This window comes from Nematolebias whitei, chromosome 14, assembly GCF_014905685.2.
Source record: "Nematolebias whitei isolate Nwh7 chromosome 14, NemWhi1, whole genome shotgun sequence".
Taxonomy (NCBI): domain Eukaryota; kingdom Metazoa; phylum Chordata; class Actinopteri; order Cyprinodontiformes; family Rivulidae; genus Nematolebias; species Nematolebias whitei.
The window spans coordinates 5,757,886-5,778,449 of record NC_056511.1 but is presented as its reverse complement, the minus strand read 5'-3'; the positions used below and the strand labels follow the sequence as shown (position 1 = coordinate 5,778,449).

Below are 20,564 nucleotides of genomic sequence, written 5' to 3'. Positions count from 1 at the left end.
TTTTAAACTCTTCCCACACTCTTGCAATATTCCAAACAATGTTTCTAAACTCTAAACGCTCTAAAACAGCACAGAATGTCACGATTTCCATCTCTCTGCCTCTGCTGCCTTTTGACACCTGCAAGAGTCCTTGACCACGCCCACTTTCCCGCTCTGCATGGGGAACAGCTGATCAGCTGCAGCAGGACGTTTATGCAGTGTGGGCTGCACATAGGCGCAGAAGGTGCTAAATAATTTAAAATAATTTATTTTAAATAAAAATTCCATGCTCAACCATCAATCAGCCAATTGTGTGTCATGTCCACGATGAAGCGACTCCGCGATAAACAAACTGCGAAGTAGCAAAGGACTACTATAAATGTTGCAAAAGCCTGTTTCAAAAGAGCTAACTGCTAGCTAAAAACAGCACAAGCTTAGTTAAAAGCTAAATGTATCAAAAGACTAGGATAACAGAACAGTAGTTAAAAGCTAAAAATAGCACACAAAGACACAAACAGACTCCTGAAAACTCCTGAAGCTGATGTCAGGGAGGAAAACCATTTTTAAAAACACTGAAGAGATCTTCATGCAATTCTCTGGAGGGAATATTTTATAAATGTTACAGAAAACAAAAGTCAAAGCACCTTTTTCCTTAAACAAACGTTTTAACATTTGAATAGATAAAATAGCTCAATGTATGCAGAAGCAGAGGGAGTACAAATATCAACGTACAACCCCCCCACCCCCGTGCGATCGCCGAGTCAGTATTCGCGCTATTAGTCTACACATGATCAAATCAGCTCATTAGTTCTGTTTGATGTGTTGCTGATGTAGTTACAAGAAAATAACTTTTATTTTCTCGTTCATGTGAGGGGAGCGGCCCAGATCAGAGGCTGAAATCCTGCACGTCTTCCAAAAGCAGAAATCCAGAATCGTCTCCCCAGCTTTTATTCTCCAGCCCTAATGAGGCAGCTAAGCGTAAAGTCTGTTTCTCCTCTCATGTGATCTGAGCAGAAATCGAGGGAATATCACACACACTCAGTTTTGTCACTTCTTCAGCTTCGCCTGAAACACAAAACAAACAGAACGCAACACTTGTGTCATATTCTCTAAAACCCTTTAGTTTGTTTTCAGGCGTTTTTCTAAAATCCTGTTCGACTCGTGCGTGATTTCTTCATCACGTCTGAGGACCCTCTTCATCCGCTTGATGCCGAGGAATCAGATGCATTTGTTTACGCAGATCTACTGCAACTCAGAAATGAACGCTTTCTTTCTGTGGAAAGTTGGTTTCACCATAAAAAACAAGATTTTCAAGCTTTGACTGATAACTGTGTAAGACGGCATCATGCGATCAACAGTGTGAACTTCTACCAACGTTCGCTTCTCAATAATTTACAGTCTGCATGAAATAATGAAGAACTTGAACAGAATTCTGAGCAACAACAGTAAGTATGATATGAAACGTGAAAGCTGCAGAACATCAACTTAACAGGTAAGTCATTGCTAATATTTTATTTGCACAAATCTGCATATAGACTAAAATATTTATAGTCTGCTTCCATTAAAAGCGGGTGACATTGTAATTGTTCATTTGTCAGTAAAATATTGATAGTTAAACGTCTATAACTTATAACCGTCATTTTTTTATGTATGGAGCTAAAACTTAGTGTGGTAATAGATGAGAGTCGTCCCCAACACATAGTCTGAGCATTAAATGGTTGGTTTTTGGTTAAGTTCAATGAACCTTTCAGAAAGTTAACTGTGTGTTTAAAAAAAGTCCTGATGTTAGCTCAATCATCCAGGTACATAAATCACAAAAATGTTAAATCACGTCATCTGGAATGATTCTTCTTGGAAGAAACGATTTGTCTTTTATCCGAAAGACTTCGTCAGTCTGAGGCCTGCCAACCAGATCTGTCGTATTAAGTAGCACGTTACTGACGTGTTTCAAACCAGTCTGCTGTGAAGTTCCCAGACACTGGCTTTACACATGGAAAATGGAGGACCATCAGTCTAAAACAATCGATCATCAGTGCATAACAATCAAATGTTATAGGAAAAATGGCTGCTTACTTCTCACCAAACCAGCCCAAGGACAACCTGGACAAAATGGTTAAGAAGAAAAAAAAAAAGTACTGTATTTTTCGCCCTATAAGTCGCAGTTTGTTGCATAATTTGCATGCCTGCGACTTATACGTCGAAGCGACGTATTTATAGATTTTTCCATATTTTTAAACCAATTTTTGGCTGAGATATGACCGTTTTCAGTCATTCTGACTGAAAAGATTGAACACTACCATTTTCAGATGCTAGATGGCAGTCAAGTATTATGGCATGTCATTGTGCCATGCAATCAGTAAAAGTGGCCATTAATGGCACAGTCGGCTTGCCATAGCCTACCACCTTCGTCCAGCTCACTTGGAGCAACTATCAAATCAGCTTCATGTCGCTGCGCCACCCTGGCGAAATGCAGCTGATTTGACCGTTGAAGTGCATTTATTACGTAAACGTTAATTTATTATATTTATTTATTAACCTTTATTTAACCAGGCAAATCCCATTGAGATCACAGATCTCTCTTGCAAGGGAGGCCTGGACCTGAAGGCAGACCAACATGCATGTTTTTAGTCTGTGGGAGGAAACCGGAGCACCCGGAGAAAACCCACGCAAGCACGAGAAGAACATGCAAACTCCACCCAGAAAGACCCCAGGTCCAACCGGGGATTGAACCCAGGACCTTCTTGCTGTGAGGCAACAGTGCTAACCACTGAGCCGTTGTGCTGCTAAAGTTCAACCGAGACTCACCTTTGCTATAAGGTCGAGCAAACAAATAACTGTTTTTAGGTGATCATCTTGTTAAATTTTGAAGAAATGCACGGCGAGTCCTCCCATGCACGTGCTTACAGCTGATGCAGCTGATTTAACCGTCAAAGCGCATTTATTGAGGAAAAGTTAGACTGAGACACACCTTTACTATAATTTCGAGCAAACAAATACTTGTTTTTAAGAGTTAATCTTGTTAAATTATTGTTAAAGTCCTCCTGTGCACGCTCCCGTGGCTACCGTTTGGCAGCCGATCGATTTTTGGCACAACACTGGCCCACATTTCCGGGTTGTTAGCGGTGACGTGCAACAAACGTGACGTGTCAGCGATCACGCATAATAGATGTGATTTATATGGCGAAGCGATGTATTTATGGATTTTTCCACTTTTTCATTCAACCTTTATTTAGACAGGTTAATCTCATTGAGCCTCGAAGACATTTACAAGAGAGACCTGATTTCAACAGAGTGATGACAACAACGGACAACGGCAACAATAGACAGTCATAAAAGAGGCATACAGATATTTTTTTTTGTTACAAATTAAAATAGCACTTTATTAGACATATTTGGACTGATGCGACTTATAGGGCGGAGCAACGTGTACGACGGAAAATATGGTAAGTAGGCTCAATCATCCAGGTAAATAAATCGCAAAACAATTAAATTGTGTTCTGTTTTGTGATTTACCTGGATGACTGAGCTTTACGTCAGGACTTTTTATTAACCATTTTAGCCAGGTTGTGCTCGGGCTGGTTCCATGTGCGGCAAGCGGGCATCAGGCATATAACAGTTGATTATTATGCACTGACGATCGATTGTTTAGACCGATGGCTCCTTTTTGCACGTGTAAAGCCATTTTCTTGGAATGCCACAGCAGAATGGATTGAACCACGTCAATAAGGTGCTATTTATACGACAGAGCTTGTTGGCAGGCCTCAGTTCGGATAAAGAACAAATAGTTGATGACATGATTTAACTTGTTTGTGATTCGTGTGTTAACTGCATTCATGGTGGGTTTTGAGTCGGTTTCCAAAAAGCCTCCACCTGCAGCCGCAGAATCCGCTCCAGCGCAGAACATTTTCTCCCGTCCAGGCAGCAACAGGCCATGCAATGTTAATTAAAACAAGCCAAGAACGCAGAACCTGCCTGAAACTTTAAACACACTCGTCACACACTGATGTTTTCTGGAAGTCCACCACATCTGGCGCAACCTAAATTATAAATCCAACCGGCACGGTTTTACTTCTGTAATATATTTGTTTAACGAACCGGTTTGCTTGACGCTAATCATATTATACACAAGTCATCTCGTCTAATACTAATCACAATCTGCAGGTTTTTAACCAGATATGACAGACAGTATTTTTTTGTTTGTTTTTATAAAACTTGGGTTTCCAGGTTTTTGTAGTCTGGCCAGTTTCCAGCAGACCTGTGTGGAGAAGTGACTGCACTCTGGAGCAAAATCCTAATTGAAAGACAGCCTTCGTCAGCTCCTCTTCCTGTTTTGGCATCTGTTAGACGTTCACTGCACGGGACACTTCACACATAAATATGTGCTGCAGTGGGAGCTCTAATTAAGCTTACCTAAATTCAGCTCGGAGCACAAAAAAACAGTCATTCCTCAGAGTTATCACTTCATTTAATTAGCACACAAACTCTCACATTGCAGTTAAATTGTAAAGATTTGTTCGGTTCCTGAAAGTGTTTAAGTGCACAGTGTAAACGAAACACACAGGCAGGGAATAAAGCTGAAAATAAGGCTCTCACTGCATGAAAAACATCTATTTTAGATTAGATTTATTTCACATAAATAAAATACAGAAACACAAAATCATCTCAAGTCAATATATTTTTTAAATAGTGTTTTTTTTTTTTATTCAGGCATGACTTGGGCCCCCAAAAAAGTACAGTTAAACTATAAAAGCTTTAAATAATTTCAAATATTTTGACTTGAGCCTTGTAAACTCAGTTTCACTCCTATATAAATCAGCCTGTCGGTGACCAGAAGGATCAACTGGAACATCGACTACAAGGGGCAGAACATTCTTTTTTTTTGGGTTCAAAAATGTCTGGAGTGTGTGGAGTTCCAAGCATTATAAAACCGCATGAGAGATCTGGTTGTGCACGGAGATTCATACACAGATCAGACTGGAACCACTCACTTCACTTGACAAAGCTAGAATAAAGTCTGGTTACAAGAACTGTACAGTAATTACAGATGATTTAAGACTTTTGCACAGTGCTATAAACCAGCAAAGCAATGAGTTGCCTTTCGGCCACAGAGTTGTGCCGTCTCATTTTAACTGAACAAGGTAGTAAATTATTATTGTGGGGGTTTGTTTTGTTTCTTTTGATCAGATTTTGTGTTTTTAGCTCATAAATCTCATTTGTTGACACTGAATCAAAACTCTATGGTTGTCTCATTTGTCTCTAAGTGTCCCTGTGATGGACTTGCGACCTGTCCAGGGTGTCCCCCGCCTCTCACACACTCCTGCATATTAGATGGATGGATTTTTAGTATATTCTACAATCCACTCAAAGGAAACGAGAGATTAAAACTCATCTTTCACTGTGGCCATGGTCTCTTGGCGACCTCACAAGATCCTTTTCCATCTGAAAATCAGCATACGATGATGATGATTATTTTTTATAGGAGGCCAACTCAAGGGGCTGAATGAGGAGAAATAACGTTTTTTTATTTTTATTTTGTATAACTGCTACTGCTTAGCAGAACAATGTCAGTGCTAGTTTAATTGGACACATTGGCAGGGTGAGAAAACGTATCTCTCTGTGCAATTTGTTTTCAAATGATTTAAATTGCCATCTAAATAAATGACACAACAACTCTTCTTTTTTTTTAGTTTAGCTTTAACAAATTATTTTTCTAGAAGTCATTGAAAAACAAACAAAAATATACCAAACAGTCCTAATTACCAGGCACAGCAAAGAGAAACAGTGACAGAGGCTGGCTGCTATTTTGCATGTGAAGTTATTTCTAAGGCAAAGTCAAAAAAAGCACATTCTGCTGTGCTGCTCCAAACATCTGGGGACAATATGCATGAAAATCCCAAATGTCGAGGGGACAAGGGATATTAAGTGAACCTTATGTTCCAACAGATGTGCCGTACACGAAGCCATAACTGCAGCTCAAGTAGATTTAATGGGACTTCATATGCAGAGCAGCTTTAATTATGCAAATACAAAGAAGACAACGAGAGTTATCATCCTGACACACGTATCAGATCCTACAAACACTTGGTGCACACACAGAAAGACTGTTAGTGTTATTTATGTGTCGCAGGAGCTGCAGTGTGCAACCAGCCCAATATCTTATTTCTTAAAGCAGCAGTGATGATCTTTGCTCCACATAAACAAGAGAAAATTATCCCGAAGAAAACCTGTCACCAGTTTCTATGACCTTTCTGTCCACTTGTCCTGGATCCAGCCTTCAGATTCATCATTCATCCACAATAATACTTGACTACTGTCAAAAACTCTGGTTTTGGTCCTTCGGATAAATAGAAGAAGAAAAAAACAGCAGCAGGAGACAATCAAATGTCTCTCCTGCTTGATTAAAGTCCTTTTCCTTCCATAATCTGTTTATTGCCTTTGATAATTACGTACCACCTTCCACAAAGATAAGTGGCACTTAGTGGCTCCTAACAATCACCAAGTCATCAGCATAGAAGTTGATTACATTTGTGTTTGATCACACTTCTGTCTCAATTGCACCTGTTTACAGCGTCCTCCAAAAATGCTAAACCCACCGATGATTTTCAAGGAACAGTAGTCCCTCCCTTATCGTGTGGGCTACATTCCACACACCCCCATAATAAGTGAAAATCTGTGAAGTAGGGACATTATATTTATTTTAGTATTTATATATATTTTAAGGCTTTTTAAAACCTTCCCACACTCTTGCAATGTTTTAAAAAATGTTCTAAACCAGGGGTGTCAAACTCACTTACAAAAGGGGGCCAAAATTAAAACCTTTATCAAACTAAGGGCCAATTTCAGAATCTTCATTAACTCAAATCAGATACCCAACATCTTTTCTTGGTTGCAGGTTCCTCAACAAGAGTTTGATTGGTCTCGTTTGACGTTCTCTATTGCACTTTTGACATCATAATCAAAGATTAATGAAAAAATTAAAGTGGTAAAAGTCTTTTACATTTAAAATAACATCTTGAGGGCCAGATAAGATGTCAACGAGGGCCACATTTGGCCCCTGGGCCTTGAGTTTGACACATATGTTATAAACTCTCAAAACGCTCTAAAAGAGCACAGCGAAAGAGAGCAGACAGACTGATGCTACGGTTACTGAGCCAATCCCAGGGGCGGGCTGGCAATCGGGAGCACCAGGACATTTCACGGTGCTCCCGATGGCCAGTAGCGATGGGGAAAGACAGACCCCACCCACCCCTCCTTTCTCTTTCTGAAGCTGTCTGTCACAGCAGAGCAGAGGCACACAACATGTTGCATGCCTGCCTGTTCTGTGTCTATGCTCTGCTGTGACAGTCAAACTCAGAAAGAGAAAGGAGGGGGCACCTTAGTGATCACTGAGCGGGCCAGGCCACCGGGAAATGTCCCGGTGCTCCCGATGGTCATTCCGCCCCTCAGCACAATGCTCTTGTTGGGCACCTTTCATCAATCAGCATATCATATGTTGTGTACAATCTTACGTTGAAACCCCACAAAAGAGTGAGTCTGGGAAAGTCCAACCGTGAAATATGAGGGACTACTGTACTGCACAATTTTTTATTCTACTGCTCATTCAAATTCAATATTAAATTAATATTTTTTACAGGAAAAAAGGCTGTGTGCTGAGCTCACTGGTCTTCACACGTACAGTAACTGTTTCATGTTTCCCTTTCCCAATTTAATAATTTAATTTGCAGACGACACCATGGTTGTTGAGCTGATCACTGATTCTAAAGATACCCAAGATGATATTTTGAAATTCAGAAGAATAAATGATGCAGACCATACCCCCTCTTCACATCAGCAGTGATTTGGTGGAAAAAAATAAATGTGGAACTCTGAGTATCTGTATAAGAAAAGAGCGGGCCTGGTCTTATAATACCCCTCACATTATGGGAAAAGCTCTGCAATGCCTACGCTTTCATAAGAAGCTAAAACATATCAACCTCCAACAACTCCTGATGAACTTTTACTGCAGCACTAACAGCTGAGACCCAGAAGACACGGAGACTGGTGAATGAGGGCTGTGAAAAATTGATTGATTAGCACTACCCTTCCAGACGGACAGTGTACGACGGAGCTTTAGGGCCACGCTAAGAAAAAAAAATTACATTGCCACGCTGAGATTTTTTTATAAGCCATAAAATTACAAGAATAAAGTTGAATAAAGTCTTAATATTACAAGAATAAAGTCATACGAGTCTTTTTGCAGCTCTTGTGTCCCCCCCCCCCCTCCCATTAGTCAGATCCACAACGTGACCTGTCAATCAATCCACTAGGCGTGTCAGTAAATGACCAATCCAAAGCTACTTTGTAAATGAGTTGTAATATTATCCGGACTCCGACACGGTTTACCGCATTTAATCTGCGGTAAAATGGAGAATGTTGAGCATCTTGTTAAATTATACTTTGGTATTGGTTTTACAAATGAGATATTTAATCTGTTAGCACATCAGCACCAGATTATTAGGACTTTGAACCAGTTTACAGTCAGGTGGTACGCTCTGATGGGCTGCAGCAGCTCTCTTACTTCGGATTGGTCATTTGCTGACACACCTACTGGATTGATTGACAGGTCGTGTTGTGGATCCGACTTGTGGAAAAAAAAAATAAACGAGAGCTGTAAAAAAAAAAAAAAAAAAAGAAGTCTCGTACGACTTAATTCTCATAATATTATGGCTTTTATTTATTTTTTCTTAGCGTGGCCCTAAAGCTCCATCGTAGACGGTGTGTATTCTGACATACTGTTGGTGAAAGCTAGAATTCATCACGTCCTGCTCATCACCTGTTTGTTCCCACACCACTGGATAAGAGCTACAGAGCCATGATCTTTTGAAAAACTGAGAAACTCTTTCTACCCTCGAGCTGGAACCCTACCACAAGATCTGACACTACTTCCTCTTCCTTCTTTTGTACATTTTTTAATTTTAAGACAACGAATCAGTTTGTGCCCAATTAATTTGTAATACTGTTGCATTAAGCTATCTGTGATAATAATGTAGATATAGTCACCCAGGATTACAATGAATACTTCTCTAAAAACACCCAGACACACTTATTTGCTCTACCAGTGCATAATTCATGTATTCATTGGATTGGACGGTGTAGCGCTGACTCAACTGTGTAGTCTGTGGTAGAACAAAAATGCATTTTGTATTGTTTCTCCTGGTGCTCAGTAGCTTCCACACTACATTTTGTTATATGCACAATGAGAATAAAGCTGACTTATTCTTATTAATTATAAAATAACCAGATTCACTGCAGAACATTACTAAACAACTAAGGGTTATTGCTGCAAACACTTTACCCTCAAAACATCTGCCTTTAAACGTAAACAGTTGATAGACTTTAATTCCTTTAATTGGTCTTTTTGCCACCATTAGTCCAAATAAAGTTAAACTAATCTAACAGAGTCCACTTTATTCATGTGAATGTTGAAAGCGTAGTCATAAGATCCCTCATGGTTTTGTACTTTGACATATTTTTCAATTTTTAATAAATATCAATATAGCATACAATGTTATTTCTACAAAAATATCTCTGAATAGAAGAAGCTTGGTATGAAAGTAGGTCATTTCTTTCTTTTCCAAGTTTTAGGGCTGCACAAATCCTGACTAATCCCTTTCAGTGTGTTCTCACCAAACAACAACAGATAAATACAGCGTTGGTTGGACATTTCAAACACACCTCGGTGCTTTACTAATTTCAGTGCAGACCTAATGCAGAGTGCCTGTGTACTGGACAGCTGTAATCTCTGGCAGAAATTACAGGTAACACAGTAAGGAAGGCTGTAATTTGCTCAGTTGTTCTGCTGAATCTATATAATACTGTCATCTACGTCCCCTCAGGTAGTTGAGTTAAGACACAGTGAGATCAAATATGAGAAGTGAGAAACAGCTGGAATCTCCAAAGACTTGAACAATGGTTAAACACTCTTATATTAGAATAGGAAAAGGCTGTTAATGTTTCTCTTGTAAACCCTCAAGCTGCTGAAGTCACGGCTGAAGCCTGTAGATCAGATCTTTGTGTAGTGATTGGTACAAGTGTCCTCTGCATCTTCACAATAACTGGATTAAAAGACTCATAAATTCAAGCCTGTTGGTGATTTTTACCAAACAAACATCTTTATACTTTTTCTTTTTAAATCTTATTACTTCAAATACAAACCAATAACTGTTTTTCAGACAGATTAGCGTATGTATAAAAACTACAACCAGTTTCTTAAAGCTAAGTGAAATGATTCAGCACTCTTGGCGATGGCATTTATTGTTAAAATCTGTTTACATTTGTCTTATTTATTGCTTTTGAGCTTCTGCTTGGACGCTAATTGCATTGTACTGCCTTGTACTTGTGACATGTGCAGTGATAAAACTTTAAATCTAATCTAATATTTATAAATGCTACTCATTAAGGTACTGAATGGGTATAAAGACTTTATAAATATTAATAAGCAGTTATGAAAGAGCAGAGACACCCTAGATCGATGAAGACTCAATAACATCAAATTAATATATTTATTCTGGTAAATTAATTATTTTGCTGGTTGATATGCTCATTTTACCACTTGTTTATTAAACGTGATGGTAAAAATATAACTGATGAGTTTGTCTTACTCTTGAAAACGGAGTAATCTAAGTATTAAGAGCAGAAACGAAGGCTCACCACTTTGCAAAAGGATAAGAATCATTTTGAGCTTTTTAAAAGTTTATAAAGTGTTTAGAGCTTAATTGATAACTGGGTAATTAAACATTTAAACAATTTTTTTTTTTTTGTCTTATTGTTAGGTGGTCCCAAAAAAGATTTTAAAAAATAGTATCAGCTCCTAATTTGTGTCTATTGACGTGAATTAATATAAAGTGATTTATCTTTTAAAAAGTGCCTTTCATCTCCAACTGTCTCTTGATTGATCTCATTTGCTTAATTACTGAAAATACTTTATATTCAACAGTAATTGTATCCATATGAATCTTGTTATCTTCCTGCTTACCATTGCCAGAGGGATGATGGCCTGAATGTCCCGCTGCACCACCGTCAGCTCCGTCACAACCTTTTCTGAATCAGGCACCGGGTTCTGCCCCTTGTAGTCGATGTTCCAGTTGATCCTTCTGGTCACCGACAGGCTGGTGAAGTTCTCCATCTCGAAATCCAACTGCATCACCTCCACGTTCCCCAACGCATCCCTGGCAGGTGATAACGACAAAGACACAGAGCAGAGCCACAGTGAAAGCTCAGAAATCAGCACATTTATGAGAATCGCTGCAGACCAAGAGGAAGAAATACTCGCAATGCATTCAATTCTGCTCCTGAATTAGTCGACTGGTGCTATTTTAATTATTAAGCATGCCATTTAGAGGGCTGTCAACCTTGTTCTCTACTGGAAAAGTTATATCCAAATTGTCCTTGAACCACCATATAAAGAAAAATGTATTTGTTAGGTCTTCAATATGTGATGCAATGCAGTGGAAAAACCTCAGAGATAATTAGATATGTTTCAGATGATGAAGTCTAAATGTGTTCCTCGTTTCAAGGGAGGAAGATTAAACCTGCTGCATTTTTCAATGTTTTATATAATTACACCCTGTCTTCTTCAGGCTTGTGTGCTTTTAAAAACACTGTCTGATTATCTCTTACTGATGCAAAAAAACCCCCAAGACTTAAAGATTTAGGACTCAGAGGGTTTTAGTTTGAACCAACATGCATAAAGATGCATGGGCAAAAAGCTCGGAATCTAAACACGAGTTCGGGTTTTGGTTTCAGCTCGAGTCAGACTTGTTCTGCATGCAGCAAAGCTCTAGAGACGTCAAAACACTCAGTGAGGACGAGATGCTTTTAAGGCACTTCATTCAGTCTGCAGTCGCAGAAACAAGTCGGTTGGTTTGATTTGGAGCTTAGGATTCCTCTCAGACACACGGCAGCTGACATTGTTGGAGCACCTTAAAGGTCACGGGCTTCAGAACATGAACGCTTCAAGCTGCTGTTTGAAAATTAACCTTTTCCTTACTGTAAAGGTTAAGTACTGATGCTTCTTTATGTAAACAAAGTTTAAAGAGACAGCGTTAGCATTCATGGTAAGAATGATGAAGCTCTGCAAAGTCAAATCAAAATAATCCAAACTAGAATTCGTAAGTTTTATTTTTATAACCTTAACCGGCAAGAAATTTTTAGAGGGCCATTGCTTTCAAAATTCCCAATTTTTCTAAAACATACATAAAAATCTGATGTGCACATGGACATTAAGAATTATATTTCTACATGGAGATTTTTTGTTAAAACAAACAATACATTTTAAAAAATGTTAAGCTTTTTGAGGGAAATTCTCAAGACCTCATCATGACGATGGCCTAAAACAATGGTTCCCAACCCTAGTCCTTGAGGAACACCATCCTGCATCAACGTCCATGCTCAATAATCCAGGTAAAAAATCCAACAACGTTATGTAAGGTCCTCTGGACGATTTCTTTTTTTGTTGAAATGTTTCATCGTTCATCCAAAAGACTTCATCACCTTCACCAGGGAGTTGTTTCCCTGCTTTGACACGTCTGATTTAAATGAATGGGTGATTAACGGGCTTCTGCAGATCATGAGTAAGTAATTAAATCACTGAATCAAGTGTGTTGGAGCAAGAATACAATTAAAACATGCAGGACGGTGTACCTCAAGGACCTGGGTTGGGACCACTGAAAGACAAAAGGGAGGATATATGGACAGTTAAAGAGGACAGAGGACGTAGTTGGAGTGAGGACAGAGGACACAGAGGACAGAGTGAGATGGAGGAGGATGACTTGCTGTGGCGACGCCTGAAGAGGGAACAGCTGAAAGAAGATGATCATGGTGATGAGCTGATTCAAGATGGCTGCCAGAGCTAACTGACCTTAAACAAAAAAGTAATATAATGTATAATGTAATATAACTCAGTCAGTTACACAGATATTAAGCTACAATTTGGAGCTGTAGTAGCAGAGAGTCCATCCCAACATAGACTCTGACTGCAAACAGATCACACAAGAAGTTTAAATCTGTAGCGTACAAGACAGTGTGATTTCCACTCCTTTAAGGGATGCTACTTTCATTTTTTAATTTGGAGACAGACGTTAGCTCCCCTAAGACTAAGGCCATGGTTCTCGACCAGAAATGTTGCGGGGAGTCTTTGTCTCAAGTCAAAGTTCAAACATCTGGTGGTCTTGTTTCTGAGTGATGGTAGGATGGAGCAGGATCGACGGATCAGGTCCTCGTCCTTAGTAACGAGGGCGTTGCTTCGGTCAGTGTCGGTAAAGAAATGGTGAATCTTCACAATGGTCAAGATCTGTAAATTTACTTGTTTAATTCCTTGAGTTCATTTTTAGATTATGTTCTATATTTCTGTGTTCTGTATTGTTTGAGTTTTGTTACTTGTGCTTGTCATCAGTTCAGTTCTCAGTTAGTTCCCTGCCCCACCCACTCTGATCCTTGCTGTTGTCCCCAGGTGTTAGTCAGTCCCCATTATTAGTGTTGCTTTATATTCTGTCTTTCTGTTCATTCCTGTCTTGTATCATTTGGATGTTGTCTCGGTCCTCCCTGAAGACTTGTGCTTTTCTGTGCCTGTGCCATTATTTTCTATTCTTTGCAAAGAAAACTTTATTTTTGAGACCTTCAGTCCCTGCATCCTGGGTCCTGAGCCTTCCAATGACCGTGATAAGAAAGAACTGAGTCGAAAGACAAAGCTCTGGGTTTACTGGTCTGTCTGCACTCCAACGCTCACCTGTGGTCATGACTGAAAGAACCAGATTCTTGATACCAGCAGTCAAAATGAGCTTCCTTCATAGGGTGGCCAGACTCAACTTTAGAGATAAAGTGAGGAGCTCCGTCAGCCAGGAGGAGCTCGGTGAACAGCTGCTGCATCGAAAGGAGTCAGTTGAGGGGGTTCAAAATGATTAGGATGTCTTCTGGACCCATGGCTTTGGAGGTTTTCCAGGCACATCTCACTTGGAGGAGATTCTGAGGCAGACCCAGAACTTGCTGGAGGGATTGTGTATCAACTCTGGTCTGGGAACACTATGGGGTCCCCCAGGAAGGAGCGTGTCGCTTGGGAGAGGGAAGTCTGGGTTTCTCTCCTGAACCTGTTGCTTCTTTGACCCGACTACAGATAAGCGGTACAAGATGGAGATGGAGACAGACATTTTCTAGAATAATAAAAGTAGCATTCCTTGTAGATGTACATCCTTTGAGTACTTTCTGCCCCAATAATATTTATTCTCAGGAGCCACTTCTGAACTAGACTTTGCTTTGCATTTAATTAATGAAAATATTTCACCGATTTAAATTAAAACCTTTTCACACGAACATTTTTGTGACATACTTGTGTATTTTTTTTTTTTTTGTCATTTCCTTTCTTTAAAAAGCTGTTCCCCTATTTACAAGTGTGAATGGAAGCGTTTTGCTCAAGGTGATGTAAACAATAATCTGTTTCACTCTGAAAATTTAAAGCCTCCATACACGTTAAGATGTTTGCAAATTAATAAATAACGTGAAGGTCAAAAGTGCTCAAAGTCTAAATGAATCAACATTAACTGCCAGTCTACAGAAATGCTTTAACATTGTCATTTCTATTTAAGGTGTTTTTTTGTACTCTGGAGACAGTTGGAACATCAAATATTGAAAATTGATATATTGAAACAAAATCCACAGATTTCTAAATGATTTTTCCAAAACTGTACACGTTTTAGTTATTTTTAGGACTAAATCTGGAAATATTACTGGGATTGTTGGCCAGCACTGACAACAAACCTCTTCTTTTAAAAAAAGTATTAAAAAATTTCTTGAAGGAATGTTTATCGCCCACTGCCTTTCATGGAAGTTTTAAACTAAGATCGTCTTACGCTGAGAAACACCAGAAGTTAAAGCTGTGTTTTTGTCAAACCTCGTCATAATCATTAATTGTGATCTCCCATAATCTGCTATTGCATTAAGTACATGTTATTAATGACTCTCAGCTACTACCAGGCCAAATATTAGCCCAATATTTGTAAAACTCACTGAGCCATTTCTGTGTTTGCTAAGGTTGATTACCTGTGACGACCATTCATAATTGGGTAGTTGCAGATGCATTGCCAATAATTACTTTGAGAGATTCTATAAAATTTGTCCATTGGAGATATTTTGCTAACATAAAACACACACCCTTAGGCAATAACTAGTCAAAAACAGCAGCATTTTTTCAGAGTTCTGACTTCCTGTTTTTGTTGATGGAACAGATAAATCCTTGTCAGCTGAAATGATTGTTTTTGTACTGAAGAAAAGCTGATCTAACCTTTTAGTTTTCCTTTGCGTTTCCACTCAACCATTAAGCTTTAGGACTTCTAAACAGCTCACTCTGAAGAAGTTGTCATGAATTGTGAAATAATCAGTGATTGGCTTTAAATGAAGAGAGCGTCTCAACAATAAAACAATCATCAATCCTGCTGGCAAGGCTTTACTTTTCCGTATTCCTTGTATCGCCACCTTATCGTGGTGAAGGAGTTTGTGTGCCTGAATGATCCTAGGAGCTATGCTGTTGAGGGTCATTTTAATTGCCCCTGGTAGGGTCTCCTAAGAGATTGGTCCAAGGTGACAGGCCAGACAAAGAGTGATTCAAAACACCTATATGGACAATGAAGAACAAGGAACTTGATGCCCCTTAACCGGACGCGAGTTACCCAGGCCTCACCCTTGAGCCAGGACTGGGGAGGGTTGTCGGCGAGTGCCTGGTGGTCTCTACACATGGGGCCCGATCAGGCTCAGCCCGAATGAGCAACGTGGGTTTGTCTTCTTGTGGGCCCACCACCTGCAGGGGGGGGACACTCAAACCCATCCATCATCTTGCGCTTGTTCCAAAGTTAGGTCGTGGGATCCATCTTTGGTAAGTAAGGGTCAGAGCGCCAAGGCCCCCTGCCTTTGTCCACTGCCCATGGAGTCATGCACCTGACTCGTATTGTTCAGGCTTTGCAATGAGATTTCAAATTTTGTTCAGTTTCTGACATTAAAAAGAATGCAGAGGCTGCTGATTTTTCTCAAAGCTGTGCGAACAAGACATTTTGTCTACTTCTGCTCCTCCAAGGAGGGCAAAAATAACTTTTTCTTCATCTGGGGTTTATCACCACAAAGAAGCTAGTGATGCATGTGTGATAAAAGCAGACCTGTTATCAAAATCCTACATGTTGGTTTTGTAATCCTCGGGTTCAACAAGCCTAACATTAAACTGTCTCACCGGTGGCACAGGGGGAAATTAAATCCCTCTCCACCCCGACGAAGATTCCTCCCACCCAAGCCTCACCTTTCGCTGACAGCGAAGCGTTCGCCGTCAGCTCTTCACAAAAGCACAAACCCACCTCTGAATTCATCGCCAGAGGCTTTTAATGAAAGCGAGATCAAACTCTGCGCGATCCTCCGCCCACAAAAGGTTCCTCTCAGGAAGATCACGGTGAGATCTCAGCCTATTTGTCTCAACATCACTCACTGAAAACAAACACCCCCCACCCCGTCTGTGTGTGACTCACTGAAGCTGTCATCCATAGGGCCCGCTGGAGTGAGCGCGAGTACAGCCGCTCGATGCGACGCCGGCTGCTGCCACTCGGAGAGGCAGGGAGAGAGAACCACGTTCACAAAGCAGAGGGCATGCTGTTTTATAATCCCAGTGACAGGTAAATTGTAAATTTAGCAGCAAAAGCAGCGTGGAAATGTCATTCCTGCTTCAAGTTTGTTTCAAAGAGGCCTGGTTAAACTTGACATTTGGGTTCTGAATCAAAGGAAAATATTTCAGGAAGTCTGATCAGGATCTCTGCTGGCGCCAATGAAGTCCTCACTGGTTCTCTGCTTTAGGTTTCTGTTTCTTCGCATCGTCTTTATCTGCGCAGAATTAAACAACTTCAAGTATGCTCAGATTTTGAACATACTTACTTTGGCCAGTAATGTTTTGTGAATGTGATAAGAACTAACAACATGTTTAACAAGGTCAAGAGCAAAGTAAAACTGAAGCAGTTTTATTTATGTATATTTTCCAGCACCCTGAGACTATACAATAAAAGAAAAGGAGGGAGGCAGAAAACTAGTGAGAGTTTGAGCCACTATATAAAGTCAGAGTACATCAGGAGGAAACCCCCCTATGATTAAATGATGAATGAAAGTCTCAGGCAGCAGCAAACCCAATGTGAAAGAGACGGAACAAGAGGAGCCATCATGGAAAGATAATCCAATGCACAGTGTGTACCACTGGCAGATTGAGGAAGTGGTTGATATCAACAAATCCTACCAGTGGCTGGAGAGGGCTGGACTGAAGGACAGCACAGAGGCACTAATCATGGCAGCACAAGAACTGGCCCTGAGCACAAGAGCAATAAAGGCCAAGGTCTACCATACCAGACAAGACCCAAGATGCAGGCTGAGCAAAAGATGTCCCTGAGACAGTCCAACACATAATGACAGGGTGTAAGATCCAGGCAGGCAAAGCATACACGTAACACCAAGTGGGTGAAATAATATACAGGGACATCTGTGTCGAGTATGGATTGGATGTCCCACAGTCAAAATGGGAGATGTCACCAAAGGTGGTGGAGAAAGGAGGGATTCGGGTACAGTGGGACTTCCAGATCCAGACCGACAAACAGGTGAAGAAGGAGCACGAGAAGCTGGAAAAATACTGAGGACTGAAAGAGGAAATACAGAAGTTGTGGAGAGTCCAAGCATCAGTAGTCCCAGAGGTCACTGGAGCACTTGGCACTGTGACCTCCAAACTTGAAGAGTGGCTCCAGCAGATCCCAGGAACAACCGCAGAGGTCTCTGGTCACAACAGCGCAGTCCTAGGAACAGATAAGATACTGAACAGAACCCTCAAACTCTCAGGCCTCTGGTAGACAACCCGAGTTTGAAGGAAAGTGGAACCGCCCAAGTGGAAGAGTAGGGCAAGATAGGAAAAGTATGTCAAAGTCTATGCTCAATAATCCAGGTAACCAAGGTTACCTGGATTATTGAGCATGAACTTTGACGTTTTGAACCATTTCGGCCATGGCTGCCTCAGAGGAGTCGACAGGGGAGAGGGCGGACTCCATAAACCATCTTATTACCATCAAACTGGTTGGCCCACTATGTGAGTGTGCTGCTTGTGGGACTGAGTTTGTTGTGGCTCCTCGGACTGATGAAGTCCTTTGGATGAAGGATGAAATGTTTCACCAACAAAAAGAAAAACTGTCCATAAGAAAAGTATAGTTTCCTCAAATGATTAGGGTGGTTGATTATTAATCTTTGGGGGCCAAGGCTACCATTAGTCACCTCCTAACATCACATTGCACCTGGTGGATAAACGTGCTCCCTCCGCTCATCAAGATCAAGATCCATCAAGCTGTGCCACCTCAGACAAGAAAAACAAAAAACTACCTCTGTTCTTATACACAGTGTAACTCCTGCTCACTTCCATATCTTGCACCAAAAACATTAAAGTTTACAGTACATGCATTCCAAGTTGAATTCCAGTCCAGAAAAACACTCATCTCTAAAACTATTAACGTTCACTATTGAAATCCTTCAGCTACTGGGGACACTATAAAATAAATAAATTTAACTGCATGCATTAACACACATCTGCTTTTATAACAACTATTCAAAGACACCATTAATAATCAATCAGAAAATGTTGTGGGTGGTGAAAAATTAAGTGATTGATTTAATAAACGCCTGAGAAAAGGAAAGAAGTCATCTGAAGAACGCACAGCTCTGTTTTCGTGAAGTTAATGATGTTCGCTGTGTTTGGACAAAGTGTATTATTTTAACAATCGGGGTTCAGGGATTTCTCTGAGCTACGGGGGATTTTATTCTTTGATCAAACGTCTGTTTGAACTGATGAACAGGAGGAGTTCGATGGATCAAAGCACCGCAGGGCTACGAGGGCAGGGGAGGAGAAACGCTGAATACAAAAGGGTTAATTGGTGCATCCTGAAGCACAGAGTCCATCGATTGGTCAATTATTGACATGTTTTTGAGCTTTTAGTTGTTTTGGCTTTTACTTTTTGTCTCCGACGTCTATTGTGTTTCACTTATATCTTAGTTTATTTAAAGGTTAACCTTGTTTCTTGACGGTTCTGCTGCTTCAGCTAGATTTGCCTCGTTTTCGTGTTGACTCTTCGGCCACTTCAGTTTTCTTTTGCTTTTGCTGCACTTGTTGTTTACTGGTTGCGACTCTGTTGACACTTTTTAAATATTTGAGTAAGCCTTCATCTAGCTCCAACTGAACTTTGTGTTTGACTCCACATGTTCCCCATGTCTTGTGACATTTACAGGTTTATAGAGTAACTTACAGAGTGCATCGCAGATTATGTCGGCTTCTGTGTGGACGGTACTGTACCAGCAAGGACTGTCTGCTGTTACCCAAACAATAAGCCTTGGGTGACAAAATACATCAAAGCCATACTGAATAATAAGAAGAGGGCCTTCAGGAGTGGCAGGGTGGAGCTGAGAACCATTCAGAGGGAAGTGAAGACCAAGGAAACTCCAGGAGGAAGCTGGAGTGGAAACTCCAGCAGAACATGAGGGAGGTCTGGAGTGGTATGAAGACCATCACTGGTTTCAGACCAGCTAGTGCAGGAGGAACCGAGGGCATGGACCCACATCATGAAGACCCTGGAGAGACTCCTCCTGGAGCAACTCAGGCCCATGGTCAGGACTAAACAAAGGGGCATGCTTAATGCGAGGTTGAGACCACCAAAATGTACCATAGAGCGCTACAGGAAGTCATTTCTGTTTGTGACCATCCAACTACACAACTCGTCCCTTTGAGTGCCAGAGACTCCATTAACACACCGGATTGCTTACCTTGTCAGTACCAAGTGGCAATATACCCACATATTTATAATTGCACTAGAGCTTCACATGCTTGAATGTATAGAACTCACATATTGCACATATTAAATTTGATATTCTTTGTATGTTTACATTTTTATACCCTTACATGGAGCAACTGTAACAAAGTCAGTTTCCCCCTGGGATTAATAACGTTTTCTAAATCAGATTCTGATAATGTAATCTGGGAAAAAAAAAAAAAAAGTTTTGAATCTTTCATTTAAAAAGTCTACGAGACCCACTTCTTAAAATATCAGGTCTACTGTGACTCGTTAGATGTTTGATGGAAAATGCTGGAGCACAAAATAGCAGCAGATTGTAAAGGACTATTTTCAGCACATTTCATAGATTCTGCTTCTGGTGGCTTCTGCAGAACAACCAGTTTGTACTTGTGCAGAACTGGAACATATAGCTCGTTAATCCACCTGTTTCTTTTTGCTCTTTCATAATAAATGTCTGCAGAGAGACGGGTCTGGGAACCTGGTTCATCTTCCCTGAAATGATGCTTTGAAAATGTCTAAGTGTGACAGAGTTAAGTCAATTATTTTTTGTTCCAGTTTGATTCCAAGATGCAGTTTAATGCCAGGTGTGTGCAGGTGTGTTTAGAGTTGTTGTCTTTTCAAATTAATCCCTATAAAAAGGAGATTACGAAGTCAGGATGACCTAAAAAATGAATGCAAGTTGACCAGGAAAGAAATAAGAACTAAATAATCCCT

General features: G+C 40.3%; 1 protein-coding gene across 1 annotated transcript in view; it reads right to left on the bottom strand.

Annotated features, from left to right (window-relative positions):
• The window catches only part of tmem132e (transmembrane protein 132E), a gene marked incomplete at its 5' end in the record, with an annotated part of 183,306 nt that overhangs the window by 57,373 nt on the left and 105,369 nt on the right, over nucleotides 1-20,564 (bottom strand). Inside the window, one exon of the mRNA XM_037688218.1 lies at nucleotides 10,994-11,233. Coding sequence (XP_037544146.1) covers nucleotides 10,994-11,233 — 240 coding nt within the window. The remainder of the gene's footprint in view (nucleotides 1-10,993; nucleotides 11,234-20,564) is intronic.